At 31.4% G+C, this 26,850-nt stretch overlaps 1 protein-coding gene across 1 annotated transcript; it reads left to right on the forward strand.

Moving 5' to 3' along the window:
• Positions 1–1,214: 1,214 nt before the first annotated feature.
• LOC126741447 (uncharacterized) lies at positions 1,215–26,596 on the forward strand. Its single transcript, XM_050447859.1, has 3 exons — positions 1,215–1,438; positions 15,347–15,744; positions 26,138–26,596. The coding sequence occupies exons 1-3, from the start codon at positions 1,351–1,353 to the stop codon at positions 26,303–26,305; spliced, it is 654 nt and encodes a 217-aa protein (XP_050303816.1). The 5' UTR covers positions 1,215–1,350; the 3' UTR covers positions 26,306–26,596.
• The last annotated feature ends 254 nt before the right edge of the window (positions 26,597–26,850 follow it).

The raw sequence follows: 26,850 nt of genomic DNA on the forward strand, positions 1-26,850 counted from the left end.
TTCATTTTAAAACGAGCCACCACATTAACTTCTCAAAAACACGTCAATTTAGATATACAGAGGGACGTGTAATTTTGTATTTGACAAAGTTCTGTCAATCACCTCCCCACCTTCAGCTTACCTCATTTTGATATGTCAAATGGGAACCCCCATCGTGTGAAACATACAATACAGTAAACGCCATGTTTAAAAAAATCATCGAAAACATTGACATATTTCAACTTTGAAAACCTTTTAAATAAAACAGATTTTATAATTTATATCAAATTAAAAAAAAAATATTTTAATTATCTTAAAAACTGCGAATCACATAAGCTTGAAATTTTGCATCTATGTATAACTTGATATGCTCTTCAAATATACTCATTAAAAAATTTGCGTTTGTATTTAAAAAAAAGTCATCAAATATTATTTTTGGGACACCCTGTAAAACTTTGTTTTCAACAAAAAAGAGCGCAACTAAAAATACTAATCGACAGATTACACTAATCCGAGGAGTTTTTTGAGAAAAAAATGTACATGAACTGAATTTATTCTAAGTTACAGACTCACACTGTATAATGATAATAACATGTTTTGCGTTCAACAAAAATTCCATATCATACATAGGCATTATAACGTAACGTAAACGAAAGAAAATATTTGTGCGATGTATTTCTTGTGACAGCACAATAGCTACGTTTACAACGGGGGTACCAAATATTTATTTGGCTTCCCAAACAGGGTAGATTAAATTTAGTTTTTTTCGGTGTAAACACCTAGGACCTATTTTGAAGTGCCAAAATGACAAGTTTGACATTTTATTGGATGTTAGCTTAGGAGGTTTTTATTTTTGTACACAAAAATAAGGAAGAAAATACAACACAAGGAAAGAAAATACATACAAGGGGACAAGTTTAAGCCTTGAAAAAGAAATTATTAGTTTATTTTTATTGTCTTTAAACAATAACACTTTAGATTTAGAGGTTATGTTCTATAATTCTTCGTCTAAATTCACTTCAACTAACATTTTGATCCTAGACATAATCCTGCACCTGCACTAATTTAACCCTCAAAATCCATCCTTGAAAACAGGGATGTACTAAATAAAAATTTATTCATTTGATCCATCCACGCGTTGTAAACGTAGCTATAGTCGCATCGAGTAGAACTAAAAAATGAAAAAGCCAGTTTAAAATGCGCATATTTTAATTGCGAATCACTTTTTGTTTGCCGAATCGTAGATGATAAAATAAATTCGGTACAATACAACGTTGAATTATTAAAATTGGTCGTCACTTAATATTGAATTTAATAAATTAACTTATTTAAATAAATCTATTCTAATCTGAGTTATTGCTGGGCGATAAAATGGTTTGGTTATATGAATATTTAGATGATTCTTTAAATACTAAAATTTCCTGTTATTCGGAAAATAGTAGTGATATCATTCCTAATGGTGAGTTACCCATTTATTATATTTTAATTTGTATATGTCTAAATTAATTCTCTTTATAGTATAAGTATTATGGAAAATTTTTTCATATTTACCTTATACTATTTACGGCATAATCAAATTAATAATTATACACGGTGTTTGCGGCTTCATAATAGAGTTTTAACATTGAAAATACTAAATCGATGATAGAGTAATTTAAAACCCGGCGATTTTTAGATTTTTTTTTTGGTATATTTAGGAAGCTTACCGCAAATCTATTATATTAAAACAAAAAAATTTTTGGATGAGCCATTTTTTTAACAAAAAAAGGAAATTTCATGTTGTATATGGATGACGATTTTCATATGCTCCTATAAATAAGGTGTTTAAAAAATGTAATCAGTTCACAGCATCTATTTTATTCAAAGTGCTCAAATTGTGCTTCGTTTTTCTCGAACCGGAGTAATGTTAGCGACGGAATACCAGCAACGGAGGTTGCCGGCTCACGAGGTCGAGCGCGATGTCGAAGCGGCGCTTATGAAAATTGATAGTTTACTCAACACATGCAAAACTTTAGATGCATTATAATTTCCATTAGATGCATTTTCTTAACGCAAAAAATTGCTCTTTACTAATTTTGTTATGTCGGCATAATTTAAAAAATTATGTAAAATTAAAAAATAATCGGAAAAAAATTATTTTAAAATCGATATAAGTCGTTTATTATTTAAAAAGCAAAAAAAACACCGTTGTTATGGTCGAAATTTTAAGTTTTTTTTAGCGATGATAACTTAATATCTCTACTAACTTACTGGATATACCGTTTGAAAAAGTTAACCAATTTTAAAAAAATTTAATTATTTTAGTATGATAAAAGAAGAGTCCAAATTTGGTATATTCGACAATTGGAGGGTAAAAAAACACCGTTGCTAGGGGTGAAAAAATATGATTTTTTAAGGGATGATATTACAATTTCTGCCGATACTTACTATATACGCCTTTTGAAAAAGCCGACGTATTTTAAAAAACTAAAATTTTTTTTACTATGTTAGAAGAAGAGACCAAATTTGGTACATTCGACATTTGAAAGGTAAAAAAATACCGTTGCTACCGGTAAAAACTGAAGATTTTTTTAAGAATGACAATACAGTATCTATAGATACTTACTGTGTATGTCTTTTGAAAAAGCCGACGTATTTTAAAAAACTAGAATTTTTTTACTATGATAAAAGAATAGACCAAATTCGGTATTTTCGACATTTGAAGGGTAAAAAAACACCGTTGCTACGGGTAAAAAATTAAGATTTTTTTAAGAATGATAACACAGTATCTATAGATACTTATTATATATGTCGTTTGAAAAAGCCGACGTATACTGCAAAAAATATTGGGAAGAATTTTAAAATAGCATTAGTTATTTTCTCGAATTACGAACATTATGCAACACTATGACTTTTTAAAAAGTAAATTTATTAAAGTACAACTGACAAAGTGACATGAAGCAACAGGTTCATAATATTGTATAATAACTACGATAGTCGTACAATAAAATCTCACCATAATTTAAACATAATCTTAAATACTATGGATTTATATAATAAAAATTTGATGATGTAGCCAACCACGTTGTGAAAATTCAGCATTTCTCACGATGATCATTTGGTAAACTACGCCATTGGAAAAATCTATGGTGAAGAGTCAGTGGTTCTCACGGATACAACTCTCGCAAAGATTAGATGCATATGTTTTAAAAAAAATATTTGGACTCAATGAACTATTTATTACTATAAATTATAGACATTTTTACTGGTAAATTGCTTCAACTTGCAGCCCTTTTTTTGGCGAAGTATGATGGAAAATTATTTGCCATTTAAAGTACTGTGTAACACTATGAGGCCTACCAATGTTTAAGTTGATAAAATGTCTTTTATTACCACACATTGTTGCTTACTATTCGATTATACGTCAACCGATTTTGTTTTTCCTTTAGATAGGAGATTGTATGCCTTTTAGAATGATGTAAAACACTTGGGGTAGCCATTTGAAATAGGAAAGTTTGAGGTCATTCAGGACATTTTTGGTCACTATTCGCTGGTACGTTTTTCCCATTTAAATTTTATTGGCATACTCTTGTATAGACATTTTTTTAATGCTGCTTACAATGATGTAGTACACGATGAGTGTTCCCATTTGACATATCAAAATGAGGTTAGCTGGAGGTGAGGAGGGGATTGACGGAACTTTGTCAAATATAAAATTAAACGTCCCCTTGCATATAGATTCGATTTTTACATTTTTTTTAAGTTATTAAGAGTGGATTGTTTTGAAATGAAAGCACTGTATTTAATCAGTTAGTGCATGTTAAAATAGATAAATTATGCCAATATATTTATATTAGCAATACGAAGATTTGTAAGACTATTACTACGAAGTTAGTTATACATTACTAACTTCGTATTAAAAATACGGAAATTCACTTCAAGAAATTCCAAGTGAAAACTAGTTTTTAACATTACTAACTAATTTATCATTACCTTCGTTAAGAACTGACAACTTTTACCTAAACTTTATCGACTTTTGTCAAGTATGGCAACAGTGCTGAAAATCCTTGCGAACAATTTACATATCAGGGAGTTTTTGCATAGCAATATTTTGAAAATGACATCATTTGGTAAGAAGTTTTTTTGATTTTTTGGTACAAAATATAGTTCATCCAACAATTTTTTTGATTTAAAATGTTCTATAGACCGTCCTCTTTCTATTAAATAATCTCCTTCCTTCTTATGATCAGCTCGCGCCATTTTAGACGGCTGCCTAGATTGAATATAATAGACCTTCAATTTAACGTGTGTTCTGCACCACGAATGAATTTTTGTATAGACAAACACACACAACCATGGCCATCCCAGGATTCAAACCCGGAACCTCACAGATCGCATCGTGAACATTTGCCCACGGCGCGGCGCTACCCAGGTCAATATCAATAGTCATATATGAATATACTTTGGTCATATTGACTCATAAACACAAATATTAAAAATATATTCTGGTATAATATAAGCTAATGAGTTTTATATTATTTTAAAAAATAAAATAATACTTTATTGTTCCTAGTTTCAATAAATAAAATATTACATAAAAAAACTACACTTTTTATCAGATTCTCATTTTGGAGTACGGTGAGGCTGGGCGGATTGCGATTAGGTTGGGCTTGGGTTGGAGACCAGCCCTTACACTTTAAAATATTACATATTAAATACGAGATCGTTACTCTCTTTAATTAAAAAAAATTAAATTAGTATAAACCGTTAGTGCTTATTAAAATCAAGTTATTATTTCAATTATGTCACTTAGTAAAAAGTTTTTAAAATTTTTTAGTATAAAATATGACTCATCCAAAAATGTCCTTACTTTAAAATGGTCTATAGGCCGTAACCTTTCTACTGAACCAACAATTTTTCTGAAAATCGTGGTGTTTTAAATTGCTCAAGCTATTTCTAATCTTTATATTTTCGATTCTAGTCTCTTAAAATTTGTCAAATAATTTGAACGACTTATTCAGTAAATAAAACTAAACCGATTAATTATCCCTAAATAAATCTTAAAGTTTTATCCAAGCAACGGTTTTTTTACCATGTAAATGTTGAAGTTATCGAAATTAGTTCATTCGCTTATCACAAGAAATTAATTCTAATTTTTTTAAATATGCTGGATTACATAAATTGTTTTCATAGTAAGTAAGAGTATTGATTATTAACTCATTTTATTGGGGATATATGGCACTATTTCAGTGAAAATCAATTTAGAAAATACTATCCCATATTATGAAAACACACATCAAGAAAATTTTAGTATTTTAAAATATGTCGGATTACTCAACACAGTAAGTAAGGGTAGTTATTTTGTCCTCAATATTAGAACCAAATTTAATATTTAGCATAGGATAAAAAATGTGAACATTAAATTCAAGTTTTTATTGGTTACATAATTTATCTATTTATATTTTTTGTTTTATAATAATGTAATATTGGATATATTTTCTGGTAGAAGTATTTCTTGTACTTAACGCATTTTTATTAATAAATTTTTTAATACTTTTACTTAATACTTAAATAAAACTACCTGCATTTTCTCCTCGACTTGCCTTTTTTATAAATCTTCTCCCATATTAATTCTTATCCTGAAATATGCAAACAATATACTTTACCTGTGCGAGAGAGATGCAAAGGCAGATTAAGAAAAAAAGACTAGCAAAAATGTGCGTGAACAGTACACCCAAAGGAGAAGCGGATTAGCAGTGCAACTAACCGCGCGTAAAACTGAAAAACCTCTTCTCTTACCTTCCTTTTGTGCCTTAATGGGTAAGTCGAGTATACATTTAAAATTTAAAATCATTTATTACTACAATTTTGCAGTAATCTTTCTATAGACGAAAGTGTTTGGATTAGGGGATGACGGGGTGAGCAGGCATAGCCTATAAAATAACATAATCTACGAAACATTGATCCCTCAAGCCGGATAAGCCTTTTTAATACCTATTATTTTTAAAAAGATTTGAACTCTTTTGTCGAGTTGGATTGATTCCGTAAAAAACAATATATTATCTTCAGTGCAAGTTTTACTGCTTCTCTTTAAATATAATATCATAATATTGCTTACTTACTTACTAAAAAATAACAAATAAGCAAGATGTTTGGAAGGAAGTTCAGGAAGTTTGGTATTCCATCCCAGTTGAAACATGCCAAAAGTTAATAGATTCGATGCCACGAAGATGCGCAGCCGTCCTCAAGAATAAAGGTTATTCTACCAAGTATTGACTCGCTTATCTAATGCTGTCGTTTGTTTTGCGGTACATTGTAATTATAATTTTTTATGGGCATTTTAGAAAATACTCTTAAATTTTTTTTAATAAGTATGTATTTGTCAGCATATAGAAGAAAGGAATCAACAGCCTATGGTATGTTCATTTTTATTATCCTTTTTCTCTCATAAATTTATTGCTTTCACCCCCACAGTATCAATATCAGAAAATGGATTTTTATGCTTCTTAAGTAAATTATAAATTTGTCTTTCAATTTTTTCTGTAGGATCTTTAGATAATTTAGAATAATTACCATCATTAATTTATAAATTTAATTTATTTTCATAAGTGTTAATATTTAAAAGAACAGTAGCATTACCTTTATCGGCTGGAAGTATTTTAATAGTGTTATCGGATTTAAGTTTCTTTAAAGCTTTTAATTTTAAAAAGTTTAAATTTTATTTAATTTTAATTGGTTTTTCAATTTCTATCTTTGTCCTAATTCTAAATTCATCTTGTTGATAAATCGATCCCTTGGTAAGTCTTTCGTTGCGTTTTCTATAGTTGAAATAATATTTAATTTATAATAATAGTTTTAATTTATAATCCCAAGGACCGAATGCATCAACGAATTTTATATCGTTTCGTACTTACTGATCCTATTTTGCATTATCAAATAAATGTTGTTACTTTTGGCGTAGTTTGTTCCCCTTATCTTGCTATTAGAATGCTTTTAAAACTGGCAGATGACTACAACGACTTACCATTGACATCTAACATATTAAAAACTTCAGCTTACGTGGATGATTTTACTGGGGATGGTTCTACCCTTAAAGAACTAATCTTCATAAGACATCAAATTATTGAACTCCTATCTAGAGGCTGTTATGAGGCCAAAAAATGGGCAACTAACTACCCAGGCCTATTATTACTACATGATTTGCCTGAATATTACATAATAAATAAGGGTATTACTTTTGTTTCAGAAGCCGATAGTATAATAAAATTTTTAAGGTTAAGATGGGATCCAATTGCAGTTGCATTTTCTTACAATTGTTTGGAAACACATTATGATTGCACTAAACGTACCATGTGACTTGGCAAGTACTTTTAACCCACTTAGTTTTTTTAGTCCATTCAAAAATCCAAACTAATGAGAAGTGAGAATTTTATATTTGGACAAAAACGATAGGAGCCTTATTTAACTAATCATTCAATGATTTTCGACAGCGCGGGGAGACGTGCAATTGGGCGATAGCTCGAAGCTTCCTTTTTCTCTCCTCCTTTATGCAAGGGAATAATTATAACTGTCTAAAGACAGTTCGGAAAAACTCCATTGTGGAATCACAGACTAATAAGAGTAGTAAAATGTTTAAAGTGCATTCCGGCAGGTTTGAAAAGATTTTTAGTGTTAGTCTATCAGTTCCGGATGAAGACTTCTTTTTAATATCTTTAATTGTACTGCTAAGCTCTGCTAATACCACGGATGTGAAGAAAAAATTATGCAAATTTACAGTAGAATTAGAGAGATATGACAGTGGATTAATTAACGGGGTTAAGGTACTCGTTAAATTTTTAGCAACATTTTCAAACTAATCGTTAAGACTGTTCGGTAAAGTAAAAATGTTGCTATATGTAGGAACCTTATTTCGCAAATCAGTAACAATAGGCCATGTTTCTTTCTATTATAATAAATTTCTATGAAGGCTTAGTGGCCTTCATAGTTTTAAGGTTATATTTTTGTGTAGATTAAAGTTCCTTAATGCCAATTAAATTTTAAATATGAGCAATTGAAGACAAGTTCGTATACATATATGTATTTTAGTATTATATTTATTTTTAACTCAATAAGTTTCATATAATATCAGAAACCCTTAGCCACTGAAAATCTTTATGCATAGAACAGATTTTGAAAAATCATACAAAAAACAAAGATATAAAATAATGTTAAAGAATCATGTTTTAAATGCACAACATGCTGCAGTGATATGATATTTGGGTGATTCACCTGTCATAGATCTGCTTAGCTGATTCCTATACTTTAACTTTTACCTATTAGCTTTTTTTAATGTCAAAAAAAAGAAAAGTTCATATGAACATGGGTCGGGAAGTGTTTCCTCAGGGAGCTAGAGCTTTTTGAAGACAAACTTTAAAAACTAGTTTTTGTATTATAGCTTCGGAGCTACTTTAGCTATAACAACCAATTTTGGGACATGAATTATTGTTATAATAGAAGTTTAAGTAAGTTTATACGTTGTTATTATAGTACGTTTATTCTTTAGAACCCACTAAATAAAAATAATTTTATCCAGAAGCGTGAAAACCAGGGGTATTTTTCGTAAATTTAACCCCATTTCTCTAAGACCTGAGTATCAGATGATGATGCTCCTATGCCTTTTGCATAAAGGTACTCTCAGCTAAATATCACCGTTTTTGTAAAAATTAACTAAAAGTAAACTAAGGTACGGCACCAGAATTAATTATTTTATTAATGATTCTAAAGTTCATTTTTATAAAAGGTAAAAACACAAAATCTACAGCATCACAAATACATTTAATAAAATGACAACGGTTACATGTTTAAATAATAATTATTAAGATGATGTAACCCGAAAAAAGGAAAATTCAACAAGTTAGCCTTTTACCTTTTATAAAAGTGTGTGACTAGTATCTTTGGGATAATGGATGAATTTTTCGAGCTAAAGTTCATTTGCCGAAAAGCGATAGTGCATGTTACCAAGATTTGAGGATTAATCAAGAATGAACGTTTAACTTTCTGCTGGACGTCCCAAAATACCAAAATATTGTGCAAACAAGTAATTTTTAAAATTTCATAAATTTGTCCACTATATCCAAAATTCTTTCAACCCGTATAAAATTTCATTTTTAAAATTTAATAAAACAACTTATAAATATAATAATAAATTCAATTATATTTCATAATAATCTATTATTATTCATAATAATAATAGATTCAATTAATTTTTCTTAATATAGTCCTAAAGTAGAAACAAGCCCCAATCCGTAAAAATATTTCTATTTTAGGACGCATCCTATTACTATCTTATTAGGTCCTTTTTATTACGACTAATTACACAAAAACACGTTTACTTTCTCAGCGTGTTGAGTGTCAACCTTATGAACTACATGTGGATTTTCCTCACACCAGTATCGGTTATAATTTTTCAATTTAAGCAAAATTGCAAACGTCGTCCAAAATCATCTTCGTTCAATGGTTGTACAAGATGAATTTCGTAGAGGTGAAATTTATGTATCTTTAAAATTCTGCGAATGCTCGTACGAGATATGCCAAATACTAAAGGTAATTGCCTGATGCTTAATGTAGGGTCCATATTGACGTGACCCAAACAGCAATTTCCATAAGTTCGTTTCCAACTATCCATCGATTTGGAGCGCTTGGTTTTGGGCTACACTGAAATGATGCAACTAACCCTGTCTTCCTAAAGTTTGCCACCAACTTAATTATTTTCGGTAAACATGCTTATCTGGATTCATTTGATTAAATATGTGAGCCGCAACATTAGCATATTTACAATTTCTGTAATACAGTTCAATCAGCGATACAGTTGAGTAATCCATTTTAGAATTAAATAAAATTTAGTAACAAACGTTTCTAGCTTTTTCTTTAATTCATTTTTTTCCTATGTTCTTAAGAATATCTGCATACAATTAAAAAAAAAAAATCATTGAAAATCACTTGACTCCTAATCTCATTTAAGATTTTGGGATTAGATCTCACCCCCGCAAGAGGTTGAAATTGCAAAGTTGATGATCTGCGAAAATCTTTCCCCCTCAAAATAAAAATCGACCGGGTCCGAGCGATTTTTTTTAACAAACGGTATATGAAATATCAGCTGTGTTTCGTTTTGATTTGGCCTGCCCTGTATACTCGGCTGACCATGATTCCGGAATATTCGCTGACCTTCCATGCGTCTCTAGAGACGTCGTGCAGTGTGCCCGCACTGAATGACGGAAGACAGGTGGTATTCGTGACGTTGCTTCCAGCACTTAATATCAGCCATCCCAGGATGTTTGAAGTTTCAATGGTAGATCCTTCCATCTTTTAGCGTCATAAAGCCAAACCATGTCACCGTTCTTGTACTTCTGGTCTTTGGCATTGACATCATATTATACATCCAGCATCGGATCGCTGGCATCTTGAATGGAAATTCGCTCTTGACTATGATTGACATTTATTCTTTTACGGTCTCCCCAGCAATAATGGTTCCTAGAGGGCAACCAAACTTCAGATCGCTATATTTACAGAATTCTCTTCTTACCACTATTCGAGCTGGATACCCTCCTATGCCTTCATGGATGGCCGATCAATAAGCTGGCAGGAACAAATGAAATCTATACCACTCTCTTTAGTGGCTAAAGAATACTTTAAGCAAATACCGATTAATTACCGTTTTCGTGATTCAAGTGTCTTACAGATGTTCTCGAACAGAGTGGTTTCAAAATTTCGTCCTTAGTCTGAATTTAGTTCCAAAGGTACACCAAATCAATTCTTTTATTAGAGTGTAGGCGATAGTAGAGATTGCCTGGTTTGATAAATATAAGCCTCAACCTATTTGCTCAAGTAGTCCATTATGACCATCATGTACTTATTCTCTGCTTCCGACTTATAAAACGGACCAGCAGCGTCAATAGCATTCCTTTCAACGGGACTTTACACATTGTACTGATGCATCAGAGCCTTTTGCTTCCTCTGCAGCCCGTTACTTGCTGCCCATACAACGCATTTCATGCACCAGCCCCGTACGTCGGTCTTGCTATTGAACCAGTTAAATTTGGACTCAAAAATGCCTCTTCAACATTTCAAAGAGTAATGGACAATATCTTGAGAGGCCTACAGAATGAAATCTGCTTAGTGTATTTAGACGACGTTGTAGTATTTAATACATGTCTGGAACAACATATTTCTTTCTTAAAGCAAGTCTAACAAGCTCAATTAGATAAATCCGAGTTTCTGAAAAAGGAAGTTCAATATCTAGGATACGTTGTGACGACCGATGGAATAGAACCAAATCCCAAAAAAAATTCGGCGATAAAAATTTTCCGTTGCCCAAATCTCCAAAAGACTTGAAATCATTCTTAGAACTCTTGGGTTATTACCTCTGGTTTATAAAAAATCTCACAAAAATTACGAAACCTATAACAATCTGATTTTTTAAAAAGGAAAAAAATGTTTCATGCCCCCGAATTTATACATTTATTAAATTATTTTAAACAATTTCTCTTTAGTTCTTGGTTGAAAAAGGAGAAAGGTTGAGTAATTTTAGTGTTTTTGTGAACTGTTACGATAGTAAAGACTTCTGCCGTACCATGGGAAAAAGGCGATTTAGGCCGATCTTTTCACAAGTAAATACAGATATTGTCATACCATCATATCAAGGGACAACCATCGTCATAAACGTAGTATAATAAAAACTTATTAAGAAATCTAGAATAGCACTACTAAAAAAGTCATTAAACTGGTCAGCAGATAATAGTATTTTTTTTACTTCCATAGGCCTTTTCCCTTTTATTATTAATATTTTCCACATACACTTAGTAGGGCTCTTGAAGGATCTTATCAGATTATTATTGAATTGACGTTTACATTTTATCATTTTCTATTTATAGTGTTTTTAAAAATTCTTCAACAGCCATCTGTTACCTGGAATATCACCCTGTCTACACACCTCACCCAAAATGATCTTCATCTCTTAATTGCTTTAAGCTCTCATTAGACTAGAAGCCTCATTAGTTAATTATGTTTTAAAATATCAATAGTTTTCAAATTAAGGCTTCCAAGTTGTACGAGTGGTTGGCGAATACATTAAGATTTGTATTATTTATTTCATGAACATCAAAATTTACAAAGATGTTGTCTAAGCAGTCTCTCTTAAAAAGAAAATATATTTTAGGCCAAAACTTTCTAAAAAGTCTTTCTTCTATTACTCTTGCTTCTCTTGGTATGTTCCAAATAAGACATTAAAATCACCTGTAAAAACAATAGTTGCATTGAAATCAGTCTGCAGCAGAGCACCTTACCAGTACCGCAAAACGTGTCAAAGCATCACGCATCTCCTGCGTGAGATAGAGAAGGAGATCTATAAATACTAAAAACATACAAGTTACATGACTATATAAGCACATTTTCGCACATTTTTCTTCATTTATTGTTAAAATAGGTTCAAATTGACAAGCACATTTTTTATTCAACAATATTGGAGAAACCTCCAACCATACTATTTTCTCTGGTGGTACAACTACATTATACATAATCATTTAAAGAAATAAATCGTTTTGTTTTAACCAATGCTTAGTTAGAGAAAGCATCGTTATATTTTCGTCAGCCAGAAACGATACCAGTTCACTTATACAGTTCCTCACAGACCTGACAGACTGTTGGAGTGGAGAACACTTATGCTAGCAGCACTAATTTTATTTTTTATTACCGTTTTCGGTTAAGTCAAAGGCTACCCGCTCTATTGGATCTTCTTTATTAGACATCTATTATCCTGGCGGCGTTGAATGTTCCGAAAAAGATTTATCTTGATTCCCTTAGACTATAGATTAGCATCTAATACTACCTTCACTTTGTCCTTAGCAAAGGTCAGGTAGCCTTGCTGGATATTTAGTTATCCTTCTACGTCTAATCAAGTTATTGCGGAAGTAATTGTCATACAATAGCAGCATAATCAAGAGTTGTAACATCTTGCTGAAAGTAGACTCTTTTGTAAAAATTTTCATTTTCAGTAGGAAATGATCGTGTGAAAAACCATGTGTGGTAGACATAACAAAATGTATAATCGACGCAAAATTTGTAAAGCAGCTTTCTACAGTGCCGCTTTCGAACGATACAGTTACGCGCCGAATTGGGGATATCGCAGCAAACATAAAACAAGAACTGGTTTGACGGCTTCAAAATAACAAATTGGTCTTGCAAATGGATGAGTCGACTGATGTTGCTGGACTGGCCATCTTGCTAGTAATTGTGCGATATCCATATAAACATTCACTAGAAAAAGACTTGCTTATGTGCCCATCGCTGCTTACTAATACAACCGGAGAAGAAATTTTTAACACGATTAACATATTTTTTGAAGAAAACCAACTCGATTGGAATGATTGCTTTGATATTTGTACCGATGAACCCAAGGCAATGACAGGTAGAACAGCAGGAGCAATATCACGAATAAAAATGAAAGCGCCAAATTGTAGTTCCAGCCACTACATCCTGTATAGAAAATCACTCGCGGTTAAGAAAATGCCACCAAATCTAAAATTGGTTCTTGATGAGTTAGTAAAAATAATTAATTTTGTCAAGTCACGTCCACTACAATCCCGATTGTTCTCAATATTATGTGAAGATTATGGTAGCGATCATAAAACACTATTGCTCCATACTGAAGTGAGATGGTTGTCTCGGGGTAAAACTTTAACAAGGCTTTTTGAACTAAGAACAGAATTAAAAGTTTTTCTTACAGATGTTCCTTTTAATTTAAAAGACCGTTTGTCCGATAAAAACTGGTTATTTATACTAGCATTTTTAGCAGGAATGTTTGGAAAAGCTTAACGAATTAATTACTTATTTTGAGAAGAGAGAAATCGAAAACTTTTCATTGCTAAGTGAGTTCCTTAGTCACCATAGTCTTAGTGATACAAAAATATTTCAAAATGAAATATTTGTTGAATTGGTGCAATACAAAACTGAAAATAAACTCATGGATTCAAAACCCTTTTTCATCTAAATTGCAGAAGCCTGAAAATATGCCAAATCAGATCTATGAATCATTTCTAGAAATGACATCGGATACAAGCATGGAATCATTGTTCAAAACAATTTCACTAAATGATTTTTGGTGCAGGGTTCGTGATAAATATCCACAACTTGCCACAGAAGCTTTGAATGTTCTTCTGCTGTTACCAACAACTTATTTGTGTGAAACGGCATTTTCAGCATATACAGCTACAACAACAAAATACCGAAATAGACTGGATGCCGAACCAGACATGAGAAATCAACCTTCTTCTATCAAGCCTGACATTACCCAGTTGATGAGGAATAAAAAGCAATTACATGCCTCGCATTAAATGAACTTAATGTTATCATTTGCTTACTAACTCACTACTTACTGTATCTATCTTTTTTTGTATGATTAATAATAAACAATTCACATATAACTGCTTTTGCTTTTAGCTTAGAGTTTAGGGTTCCGTTAAAAATTTAGTTTTTTAAAAGGGTTCCGCCACGAAAAAAGTTTGAGTAACACTGCTGTAGAACATCTAGTTTTGTATCCTCGCTTATCGATGGTTGTTTTTTGTCTAGTTTTTTGTTTTTTGCCGATAGGTCCAGACCTATATGTCCACGAGTTCTGGATCTATCGATTCTTTAATTCGATTTATTTCATAAAAACCTGTTTATCTGTGCGTTTTTTCGTTAAACAAATATTTGAATTAATGTATTTACTGAAAGGTGGTTATGTACGGTGGCATGTACATAATTTTGGGGCAGTTAGGTCATTATATAGCAATTAATCACCTCCTCTCTTCAGCAAGGGTTTAGAAGTGGGCATCATCTCATTTTAAAAAATTTAATAGTTTTAGGTTTCATCCTTTTGGAGGTGTTAAAAAAAATGAATACATTTTTAAAGACGGCCAAAAAATCTTAGTAGACTGGTCTTTGCGTTTTTCTGAAATATTTTTTTCAAGAGCTGGCGAATTTATTCCAGATAGAGGCCCCAACCTGTATAAGGAGCTCAAGCTACTGGAAGGCCAGTTCAAGTCCAAATAATGTGCGACTTTTAAATCAAAATAAATAGTACGAAATATACAGTTTAAATAAATGTTTCTAGAAGTCTTAAGTCATCGTGTTTATTATATTGTATTTAATATATACGTGTAATAAATAGTAAATAAGTTGATTATTTTTGTGCATCTAGTGTTTTAATTCACACCTAAATGAATAGTAAAAATGCTACAATCTAATTTATTGTTTTTTGTTAAACTAATATAATTCCTCATGCAGCTATTTATGTTTTGCAGTTCTTTAAATAGTCTTAAACTAATTCAAACATGATAGTGCAGTTATATTAATGTAACAATATTGTTTTCAGCTGCAGAAAATCAACAAAAACAAATCGAAAAAGAACGAGAAGAATTTTTTAACTGGCTGAAAACTACTAAACGCCATAGTATATTTCACTTATCTGGAACCAAGATAGACTATTTCAGCTCGACAAAAATTAAATTTTCATTCTTTCCATGCCAGATATTACCTAGAATTAGCACAACATATATATTTAGCACAAAAATAAAATATCTGCCGAAATATAAGCAGTGGATTTTATCCAAGGAGCCCATTCCAGCAATGCCCCTATTTCGAAAAGCTACAAGAAATAACATATTAATAGATGATGATATTGATGAACTGACTTTAGTCATTAAAAAAGTTTATAAACATTTAATATATTGGTCAAAGGAGGAAATTGAGTTTCGAGACTTAAAATTCCAAGTAAGTAGTCTTAAATATCCTATATTTTTTAGTTAAAGATTCAAATACAACTGTACATTATATGTAGATGTTTGAATTTTAGGAGGGGTTTTGTATAGCTATTTTTTTTTAAATTATAGTGGCTACCAATTTGAAAATTTATAATGGCTATATCTGAGGGAATTGCGCCCTCCCCTAGAAGATAAAATAAACGTCAATTTTATGTAAGTTTACGTAAGGGTTCGTTGAACTAAAAGCACAAAATGTTTCAGCAATTGCTGAAGCAATTGACAATTCCTTAATTAGTTCGAACCTCCCAATCGAAGATTGCGTAGATCTTTTCAGTCAGAAATTTTGATTTAATATTTTTTTATTTATAATTAAATATTCTACACCATTCGATATAGTATACTGTTAGCGACTCAATATAATTTAAATCTCCCGCGAAACCATCCCATCGCGTAGTTTCCGCTCCCGACGAGACAATCAGAGCCATCTAGGATTAAAGGCGAATATAATTGGGAGAAAACATCTAGTCATATCTACTTACGGACGACAGTACTTTTTCTAGTAAAAAGAATAAGAGAAATCTGAGATAGCATCAATTTATACTGTCAATAGCGACATCTTCTATTGAATAGCAATACCACGAAGAACGTTTTAGCTGGAAATGAAAGGCAGTGATAGGCGATAGCAAGTATGAGACAAGGACGGAAATAGAGTCGAGAGTCGAGTATTTTCTAGGTATTTCGGGAGCAGGAATATTTGAATATATAAGCGGGATCGTGGGCCAGAGCAAAACAATTCAGTTCGACGAGACAACGAATACAATTCAATTCAGTTCGGAGTTTAATACGAGCGAATATTTCATGTGCCATAATGTCTCATAGTTTAGTTGCAGAGAGACGAGGTTTAATTTACGTTTACTGCGCAACAATTGGCGACTGGAAATATTAATCTGTCAAATGGATCAGGAAATTCTTTAAAAGAGGTGAGTCAAAACAAAACAAAACCTAATATGATTATTTGATTTCTTTGTTCAAACCACAAAGTTAACGAATTTTGAATATCGCAATTTTACTTTTACTGATAGGAAGTCCAAAGTAAATGATATTTGAATGTGATGTTATTATAGGTATTTTTGAATCATTTATGGTCAGCATTTATATATGGCATATAAAGTTCAAAAATATGCATGAAGACTGCCGAAAGCATGCAACGACCAATCTTCGCCTAACAGCGACAAATGCTACATTTCTTGAAAATGTGCCTGTAGACATCCAACTGCAAAGTGGACACCTAAAAGCAATCGATTAAGACAGACAAATATTATCATCAATTATACAAGTTTCAACCAGGAAATTTTAAGACGAAGAACAGGCATTCATCGAAGAAATAGATGCTAAATAAAGATTTGGAAAAACAAACCCAAATATTAAATCGTCGAATTTAAAATGGAAGGTCAGAAATACTGTATGAAATTTTTCTGGTTCCCTGTATAAACCCTAAAAAATCTGTTAAAGTAGGTACTATATATTGCTAAATATTTAGCTTAGTTCACAGGTTAGTTCACAAAAGACTCTTCCAGGCATTTGGCGAGTGGTGCTTTTTATAAACTGGAAGAATACAATCAATTGCTTGGAAGAAATTAAGGAAATCTTGTTAGCAATTGAATTGGAGCCTGATGCTCTTGGTAAGTTGGTTAAACACTTAACTGCCAAGAAGGTTTTTTTTTATTACTTTCCAATTCTACTGAAATGCATCCTGATACTCTTCGTAAGCCATTACAACAATGCAAATATACGGATTTTAAGGTCAAAATTATACCCAGGGAAACAGAAAATTACCAAATTTAAACACCTTATCGGGTGTTAGAATCATATCTTATCGGGTGTTAGAATCTAAGCTACCGCCTGGCAGGACGAGCAGATTCCCTTGCAGAACGGAAAGAAGCGAGACGTCATTGGAGTTACAGGCTGCTCTCGAGGCAAATAATCGATCAAGAATTTAGTTGACGGTTGCATACGTACGAGAATCGCGTTCTCAAAGAAATAAATTATTTATACGAATCGGGGGGGGGGGGGGGGGAAATAGTATAGTATTTTGCGGTACACATGATATGCCTCTTAGAGGAAAACAATTAGATGAGGGTGTTTATTAGATTTATTGAAGTTGAGAATTCAGAGGACGACAAATTAAACAGTCACCTGGAAAAGTGCCGTCGTTGTTCAAGTCACAAACTCAACCTTTTTTTGAATGATGCGAACGCAGTGCCAGAAATTAGAAATACTGTCGCCACTGTAAAGGATGTTATAAAGTTTTTCAGAGAATCGACTACAAGTCGAAACTACGCTCCAAACCTATCACGATTGTATGAGAGGGTCCGAAAAATATAAATCAATCAGAAAGTTTTCTCAAAATATCCCAGAGATTGTGAAATCTCTAGAAACATTATCCTTAGAGGGAAATTATTCCACCAGAAAATCTGCATGTCAATTGCATTCAGCCGTTACAAAACCAGTGTTTGTTATTGCTCTACAAACAATAGCCAAATATTCAGCAGTTTTAGAACCATTAGTTAGCGCACTGCAAGTTAAATCGATCAACATGATCTTGGTGGGGGAACACATCATTTTATCATCAACATTTTTTACTCTGCTGTCAGAAAGGCATTGATTATTTTAAGCACCATCCCATGCACCACAGCGACCGTAGAACGGTCCTTCAGTACGCTGCGAAGAGTTAAAACGTGGCTTAAAAGCACCATGGGTGAAGAAAGGCTTACAGGTTTATATCTGATGAGCATACATTGCAATTATATAAAAAAAAAGCAGTGAGTTTATTGAAAAGACTGTCGTAGACAAATTTTCGGCAAATCCGAGAAGATTACTGTTAAATTAATATACGTATGTATTATGATTTTTGTTGTAAAATAATGATATTATTACATAGCTATTGTAAATAGCTAGCACGTGCGGAGCTATTTACATCTGTGGTTAAACCCAGAATCGCAGAAACGCATTAGTAAATACCAACTAAGAATCATTCCACGCTGAAAGTCGGATATATTAACATCTATAAATTAAAACGTTCCGGATAAAATTAATGATTTACGTACATAATAGCACTATTCGTGGCGATCTTCTTCATAGATTAATTCTACTTAGATAAGAAACTCCCATAATAGCCAATAAAACATTAAACGTCGATAAATGTGGCTGAATTTTGAGAAGTAGTACTAACAGGAAAGGAAAATAAATTTGTGACGGAAAATAATAATGGCGGGCAAAAATCTGATTATCGCACTAAATTTGAAGTTCGCTTTATTTTAACGTGCCCTTAAAATTAGTGGGAAATGTGTGGTTTCAGAAATTAAATAAAAAATATTCACCAATGTATTACTATTATAAAAAGAGATTATAGCAAACAATTCAGAGGTAATACAATAAAAAATTATATAAACATAAAATAAAAAACTGTTAAACATTAAATAAAATTAAAAATTCGTCCAAATTTGATAAGGTATAAACTTCCAATTTAGGTCACAAAAGGTTATATTAAATGTATAAAGGTCAAAAAAAATAATAAATTCACCAAGGAATTGCTTCCTACATAATTCAGAAGTAAGCCCTATAGTAAATATTATAAAATAAATACCTAGCTGTCAATAAATTACACATGAAAGAGGGAATAAGGAAAAATTACAGCACTAGAAACAAGAGAGCAAAGTGTATAAAGTTGAATTTATAAGAGCGTTAAAGTCTAGTTCAGAGCTCTATTAGAATCTTTGATGTGTGTGGTGTTCCTTGTATTGTCACATGGCATCCATGTTTAAATCGCAAAATTTTATGTGGAAAGACTCATAAAGTAATATTCTAAGCGAAATCATTCCATTAAATAAATAAATGTTTAAAACTGTTTTTTAAAAATATATACATTTGATTGATAAAATTTGAGTACATACGCCCACGTACTATTTTGTTAGACGTCTGACCTCAGTCACAGCCACTCAAGCGTGAAAAGTTGCACAGATCCGGCCTTAAAATTTATTTGTATTTAAACTTTTATTATTCGGGATTTTTGGGTTTAGTTTTATAAAGTTAGAAATTCAGGATAGTTTATTGCAAGAGAATATTAGGTATTAAGTTTAGTTTTTAGCGCCATCAGTAGAGTGTTTATAATTAGTGATGAAAGAATAGGTCGTACAAATTACTTAGGCCCATTTACTCTGTGGATTAAGGCATTAAAATTTTACTTTTTGACACTAAAGGGTAAAATGGTTCGGTTTGTCTTCTAATTTTATATATTTCTTTTAAATGGGTTTTGAGATTTATTTTTATTTGGTGGTTTTTATTATGGGGATTTTGGCCGTCACATTAAATGTTCCTTATTATTGCTTTTCTTTTTAATTTATACATATTATGATATATTATTATAATAACTTACTCATGAAAACCCCATCTCTATATTTAGTACCAACATCTTTTGATAAAAAGTAATTATGTAGTCAGAAAAGTGGAAGTATACTTTTTAAAATAAACTTTTACATTAAAAACCATCTAGCTGTCTATATCTTATGCTTGTAAAAGACATAAGTTTTACTTATAAAAAAACACACTTTGCATCCTGAATGTAATATTTATTCAATGGTTTGCCTCATATTTAGGTATTGTGCATAATAGGAGAGACTAGATGGAAATTAACAAAAATAAATACTTATACTAAAAACTAAAAATCATGTACAAAACACTACATTTGAAGTATCCTAAAAGTACAGTGAGGATACTAAATACTTTTATAAATTTAACCACTCATTTGAACCTGGCCCAAAGAGTTAATACAATTTTCTCTGTTTATTTCCGTTTTTCTTTAAAGTTTCTTCCATTAAGGAAGGAAACAGTTTCTCTGTTGCCGTTATGGATTCTAACTTCATCTCACATTGAATCATATGGATACTAAAACAGATTTAAAAAGTGTATACGAGTAGCAGAAATAATTCTTAAATTTAAATAATAATAATAAATTTACAATATTTTTTTAAAAATAAATACAACTGAGATGTAAAATAGCATTTTCCTTTCAGTGAATTATGAAAGAAGTAATCTTGCCTCTCTAGGACAGAACAAGTATAGCAGTAACTGTAAAAAAGATAATTAAACTGGTTTTATAGTGTCTCTGTAAGATAAATCATAGACAGAAACTGTAAAAAATAAGTCTACGTCTAAGGACAGTATGGCCATACTTTTTAGCTATGTTATCTACTACGTACTGCTTTTCCCATGATTTGATATTTACAACTTCCAATAATTATTTCTTTGTATAAGATTTGTGAAAATAGTAAATGTTTTAATAAAAATGTCTCAATTTTCAATTTATGTGAAGATGTGTTTGGGATTTTTTCAGAAAACCTTAATGGTACGAGGCATTATCCATAACAATCGCACTGTCTTCCTTTAAATTTAGAATTAATGTTTTCTCAAACCTGGTTTTAAATATATCTGCAAGCATGTTTTTATGATAATCCACATTCACTCATCGCACTCTTCTATTTTTTTGCCACACACTTTTGAACCACAATGAATAATGATCATCCGAGATCCCTGTTTGGTGACACATTTGTTAGAATTATCAGTCCAACCCTTTTTTTGCCGCGTCATGTGTATGTATATATCATGTTTCGTCTAAATAATATATGGATCTTTCTTCCTCCCGAAATTTTTGAATTTTTTCCAAAGATTCTAAATTTCTCCTGACAATTTGAGTACTTTCCATTACAGCAGCCCTTTTGTCAACCATCTTAAACTTAAATCCAAGTTTTGTCAGATATCTTCGCAAGGCTGTGACTGAGAAATGTTTGTCCGTTGCCGATAAGATTTTCTTAACCATCTCTATGGTCAGAACCTCATTGTTTTTGTATTTAGAATACACAACTTCCCTTAGCAATTTGGCAATATCCATGTCAAGTCCCTTTGATTTTCCTGTATCTTTCCTTTTTTCTGTCTTTAATACCTTTTTTTACAAAATTGCATTTTGTACTATAGGGAAACCCTGTTAAAAAGGCTGTTTTTTGCAAACTGAGGATCATTCCTTAGATTGTTATAGACATTTAAACAAATTTGCTTGGCGTCTGTACTTAAACAATTACGTTTTAAAACTGCTTGATTTTCCCCTGTAGCTTCTACTTCCCTTCCTCTACTTCCTCAATACTAGAAAATGAACTATGTGAGTCTAAATCAGTTTCCAGTCATCACTCGTATTGTCTTCATCACTAATATTATTGTCTGTCTTATGCACCCACGGTCTCCATAAGCCCGCACAAACACTGTTCTCTTCATTTGCCAAATTTTCCTACCTATTTTCCCAGGGTCGAACCATTTTAAGGTCTTTAGGTAAAATAATAGCAAAAAAAATGCACAAGCACAAATAAAACACACTTCCTCACAGTAAAAACTGCAAAAAATTTAGATGAATACAAGCCAAATTCTAAATTCTCCACTTTCATAAACATGTGAAAAGCAAAACCGGCAAAACCCATCAAATAATAATAACCTCACATGACCCCCTCCCAACTATTAAGGGTGATAGACCCATAAATTAAAGATCTTTTTAAAAACACGACGAAAGTAATACAAAAACAGCCCAAAGACTTATCTGAGTACGGTCCCGTAATCCTCAAAATCAGTGGGATAGAGAGAGATACACAATCACTTGCACAGCCTGAAGTAGGAACGCCAGAACGCAGGTATTTTATCTTTGTTTAATATACTTACTGAAAAGAGCTGAGAAGTCTGTGAGTGCTGGGACTGTTTAAAATATTTTGTAAAATGCTTGGATTTTAGTCCGCGGTCAATTTTTTTATCTTATTTTCTTGTGATATTATTTTCTTTCTAGAAATTAAATTTTCGAAAGAAAAATAAAAAATAGTATAAAACATGGGGTTTTACGTATATTTAAAATGATTTCATAGATAAATTACATAAATTTTTTCCATTTAAACTGTATATCATGCGTCGATAAATACGACATAGGCGCACGGACCATTTAGTGCGGCATCTGCTACACATCAAAGTTTCTAATAGATCTCTGAACATAACTTTACAAAAAGTTATAATAAGTGTATAAAGGTCAATAAAAATTTAATAAATTTACCAAGGAATTACTCCCTACGGTAAATATTACAAAATAAATAACTGTCAATCAATTACAAGTGAAAGAGGCAATAGGAAAAGTTACAGCACCAGAAAGAAGAGAGCAAAGTGTATGAAGTAGAATTTATAGTAGAATATAAGAGTGTTGCAACAGGTTATGGTAAATGTATAAAGGTCAATAAAAATAAAATGCACCAAGTTATTACTTCCTACTTAAATCACGAGTAATGTTCCTTAGTAAATATTATAAATCAATAAATTACAAAACTGAATAACTATCAATAAATTAGTAATGAAAGAGGCTATAAGTAAATATGTTAAAGGTAAAATTTACAGGAGTTACCATTTTTCTATTTGCCTTTGAAAATTTCAGACTCCAAGATTTGTGTAGGTTCCAAAATTGCTTATACATCGAAACTGCTGAAATTGCTTTTCTCTGAGGTTTAGCGTCACATTTTAAGCATGTTTTGATATTGAGGCCGTCAAAAAGGCTATACAGGAACAAGATGAATTCTGCTCTTTATTGAGCTTCACTGGGAAATTTATTTGGGAATCCAATATCTAGAAAAAGAAAGCAGATTTTGAAGTATTATTCATTAAAAAAAAATCTTTCCCCATTTTGCCATATTGTCCGTCGAGGATTCTATGGTATTACTAAAGACCTAGGTGCAGTTTTTATCTTTCAATCCATCAGCATATTGGTTCTCGGCTGCTGCTCTATGTTATTAAAAGTGGTCAGTTCTTTATAGTCCTGATCTGAAAAAAGGCATTTTTAAATGGAATGTCCTATACATCTTGGACTCAAAGAAATAAAAAGATATCTTATTGATTTCAAATATATCATACAAAATATCATTTGGCTACACAACAGTCTGAGAGACACATTACTAAGTTAAGTATAATATTTTTTTACTATGAAAAAAACTAAATTATTAATTAAAGAGCTTAGTTTCATCCAAGCAGTTTATCATTAAATTAAGCTTAAGCTTACATCTCTGGTAGGATCACTTGTTATGAAGACCATTCTAACTTACCTTGTATCAAACCTGGGAGTTAAACAACAAGTATTAAACATAAAGATGGAAATATTAGACATAATTTGATGCTTGACAGTCCGTTCACCCTAGGTCAAAGCGGTAGTTTCAGTAGCTTTTTGTTCTTAACGTCATCTAAATTTCGATTAGTAAAAGCTTTTTATTATTCCGTAAATCGCCCAAGCTTTCAAGGCACTGGATCTTCCGCTGTTCTCTCTTCCGTCCGTTCGTCATCTTTACAGGCGCGTTTCCCATTCTGTGGAGGCATGCATATTTTGCGACAGTGCTGTTTCGTTTAATTTTTAATTGTTTTTTTGTCTTTTCAATTAAAGATGGAACACTCAGATTAGATTATAAAAAAATGTATTGAGGATCACGATATGGTTTGTGCCCTTTATAAATTATAAAGATTAAATACCAATTAGTTTTAAATTATCAAGGAGAAGAAGTAGTAGTTGAGGTTAAGGACAGGAAATAGCAAGCAATTTGCTTGATGGTATCTATGTTAGAAATTTTATATTATGTTATATTTGTTACGCATACATACATTAGTGGCTTAAAAATATTTTATTTTAGATTCAATAAAAGTAGTTTATACGAGAGAAAAGAGTGTAGAAGTTCTGTCGGCTTCATTTTTAAAAATTTTTTCATTTCACCAATTCATTTCAGTGACTGCTTCTTTAGGTTATAAATTTTAAGTGGTGGGGGAAATAGTACGTCACACTTACCTGTCAAAGTTGTCACCCAAAAGAGTAATGGCGATTCTTACAAATTCTACACTGAAAATCGGCCTTAGACAACACGCAATGGTAAAACCCCTAGTGGATCTGACAAGCTTTTTGAATTACCTACAGAATTTTATACCTATAACATAGCATTTATAGCAATAAAAAATAGCCGAGGTCGTAAATTGGATCCTTCGAGAACACCAGTGGTGCTAGTATAAACATTTGACTTAGCACCCTTGACTTCAACATATTGCTGCCTGTCATTTAAATAGGAGATAAGCAATTTAATTAAAATATTTGTCACATAACTTTTATAGAGAGAATTTACTATCTGACTATGCCTTATTTTATCAAAAGCCTTCTTCATATTAATATCCTTTGTCAAATTAGCCACCTTCTATTAAACTGCATCAATCTGTCTTCCATTGATATTCAGATATACTTTATTATAGTAGATATATTATACTTAGTCCAGACTATAATTTACTTTATTATATAGTCGATCAAATAAGATAATTTCAAAAACTTTAGACATAGAGTTCAAAATAGTAACGAGTCGATAGTTTATATTTCTTTTCTGTCCTTTCTTTAATATCTGAATGACCTTACTTGTACGCTAAGCCTTTGAATAGGTAAAAAATGTGCGAAAGAGGCTTTACCAAGAAATCACTGCCTCTTTTTAATAATATATCCTGGAACGCCATCAGGACCAAGAGATCTGTTGCGTTTCAACTTTTTAATAGCATTTTTGATCATTGTAAAAGCTCTATAAAAAAGTCCTTGGAGCAAACCTTATCCTGACACGGAGGTATGTCAGTTAAGAAAATATAACAAAATTGATGCTTCCAAAACTTCAATTAAATTCTACGTATAACCACAACATCAACCAACAAAACAAACCAAATAAAGTATATAGTACTCAAAAAAACATGAGTACTATAGACTTTAGCGAGGTCTACCAATTAAAAGATCTTGTTAGCCACTTAAATGCAGTAAATTAATTATTTACTGTTTTTTAAAGCATTAAATCTTCCAAGACTTTTCAACAAATTTTATTGTCACAATACAGGTTATAATTTGCATCACTATGATTTTGCTTCTGTTTTTCAAATCCAAGATTCCATCCCTATTAAAACTACGAGGCCATAAGAAGAAGATGACACCCATTAAAGTAACCCCCTCTAAAGATGAAGTTCAAGACATAAACCAGCAACCAGCCACTCAGTTATGTTTGCTTAGTATATATTTACCCAGTAGCAATTCATCATCATGCAATCATCATTTTGCCAAATAAGCTTTTATAAACTTATATAAATACCTGTAATCCTAGTTTTTCAAATTAAATAAAATTTTAAAAATTACCAATTTTACTACAAAATATACAATTCGCTTTAACTTTTTTTCAATTAGTATTTGAGCTAATTTGGCCGAGTTGCCGCTATAATAAATACACTATATAAATTTACATATTTTTTGATTTAATTTTGCATTTCTTTTCTTTTAGAACTACAAGCAAAAATTAATATGTTATATTGAACTAGACGAGGTTGATTTGGAATTGAACTTCAGTGACGATGAAAGGCGAGAAATGTATGCGAAGAAGGCAAGTGTTTTGAGGAGAATGCTTGTTCCGACCTTAAATGTCACTAATCATTTAGGCAGGATCAAATAATTTATTTAGTTGGTAACATATTATAAATTTATTCTCACTATAATTATAAATGATCTATTACCTTTAAGGAAACAAATAATATTAATTATAATTTATAACTATAAATAATTCTTATACAGTTGTAAAATTTTCTATAAATGTCAATTTTCAGCATGTTAATTATCATAATTCTTATAACGTATATCATACGAAAACAAATATTAAAGCGAATTAACACGAAGGTAAAATGCTAAAGTTATTTTGAAAAATTCGTTCTTAATTTTATAAAAAATATAAATCTTTATACAGTTTTGTAATTGTTTTTCTTATTGCCTCTTCTGTTTGCCAAAAAAGTTAAACACGTGGAAAGAAAGAAAACTTTTTATACGAATATAAGGAGTACTCTATGTTTTTTATGACATGATTTTGCCACAGTTGCAGATCACTTCACTTAACATCCACTTTCCTCATAATTACTGCTCTTAAGATTTTGGTATAATAATGGACTCGAATTAAGTGCATATCTGTAAAAAAATTATATATCACAGAGATTTCATAAATACTAT

The sequence above is a fragment of the Anthonomus grandis genome, chromosome 10 (assembly GCF_022605725.1).
Source record: "Anthonomus grandis grandis chromosome 10, icAntGran1.3, whole genome shotgun sequence".
Classification (NCBI taxonomy): Eukaryota; Metazoa; Arthropoda; class Insecta; order Coleoptera; family Curculionidae; genus Anthonomus; species Anthonomus grandis.

Bases quoted from the DNA above. Each gene is read 5' to 3' on its own strand.
- LOC126741447 (XM_050447859.1), top strand. From the start codon at position 1,351: ATGGTTTGGTTATATGAATATTTAGATGATTCTTTAAATACTAAAATT. The intron at 1,439-15,346 runs GTGAGTTACCCA...TATTGTTTTCAG, and splicing joins TAGTGATATCATTCCTAATG to CTGCAGAAAATCAACAAAAA. The intron at 15,745-26,137 runs GTAAGTAGTCTT...CTTTTCTTTTAG, and splicing joins TTCGAGACTTAAAATTCCAA to AACTACAAGCAAAAATTAAT.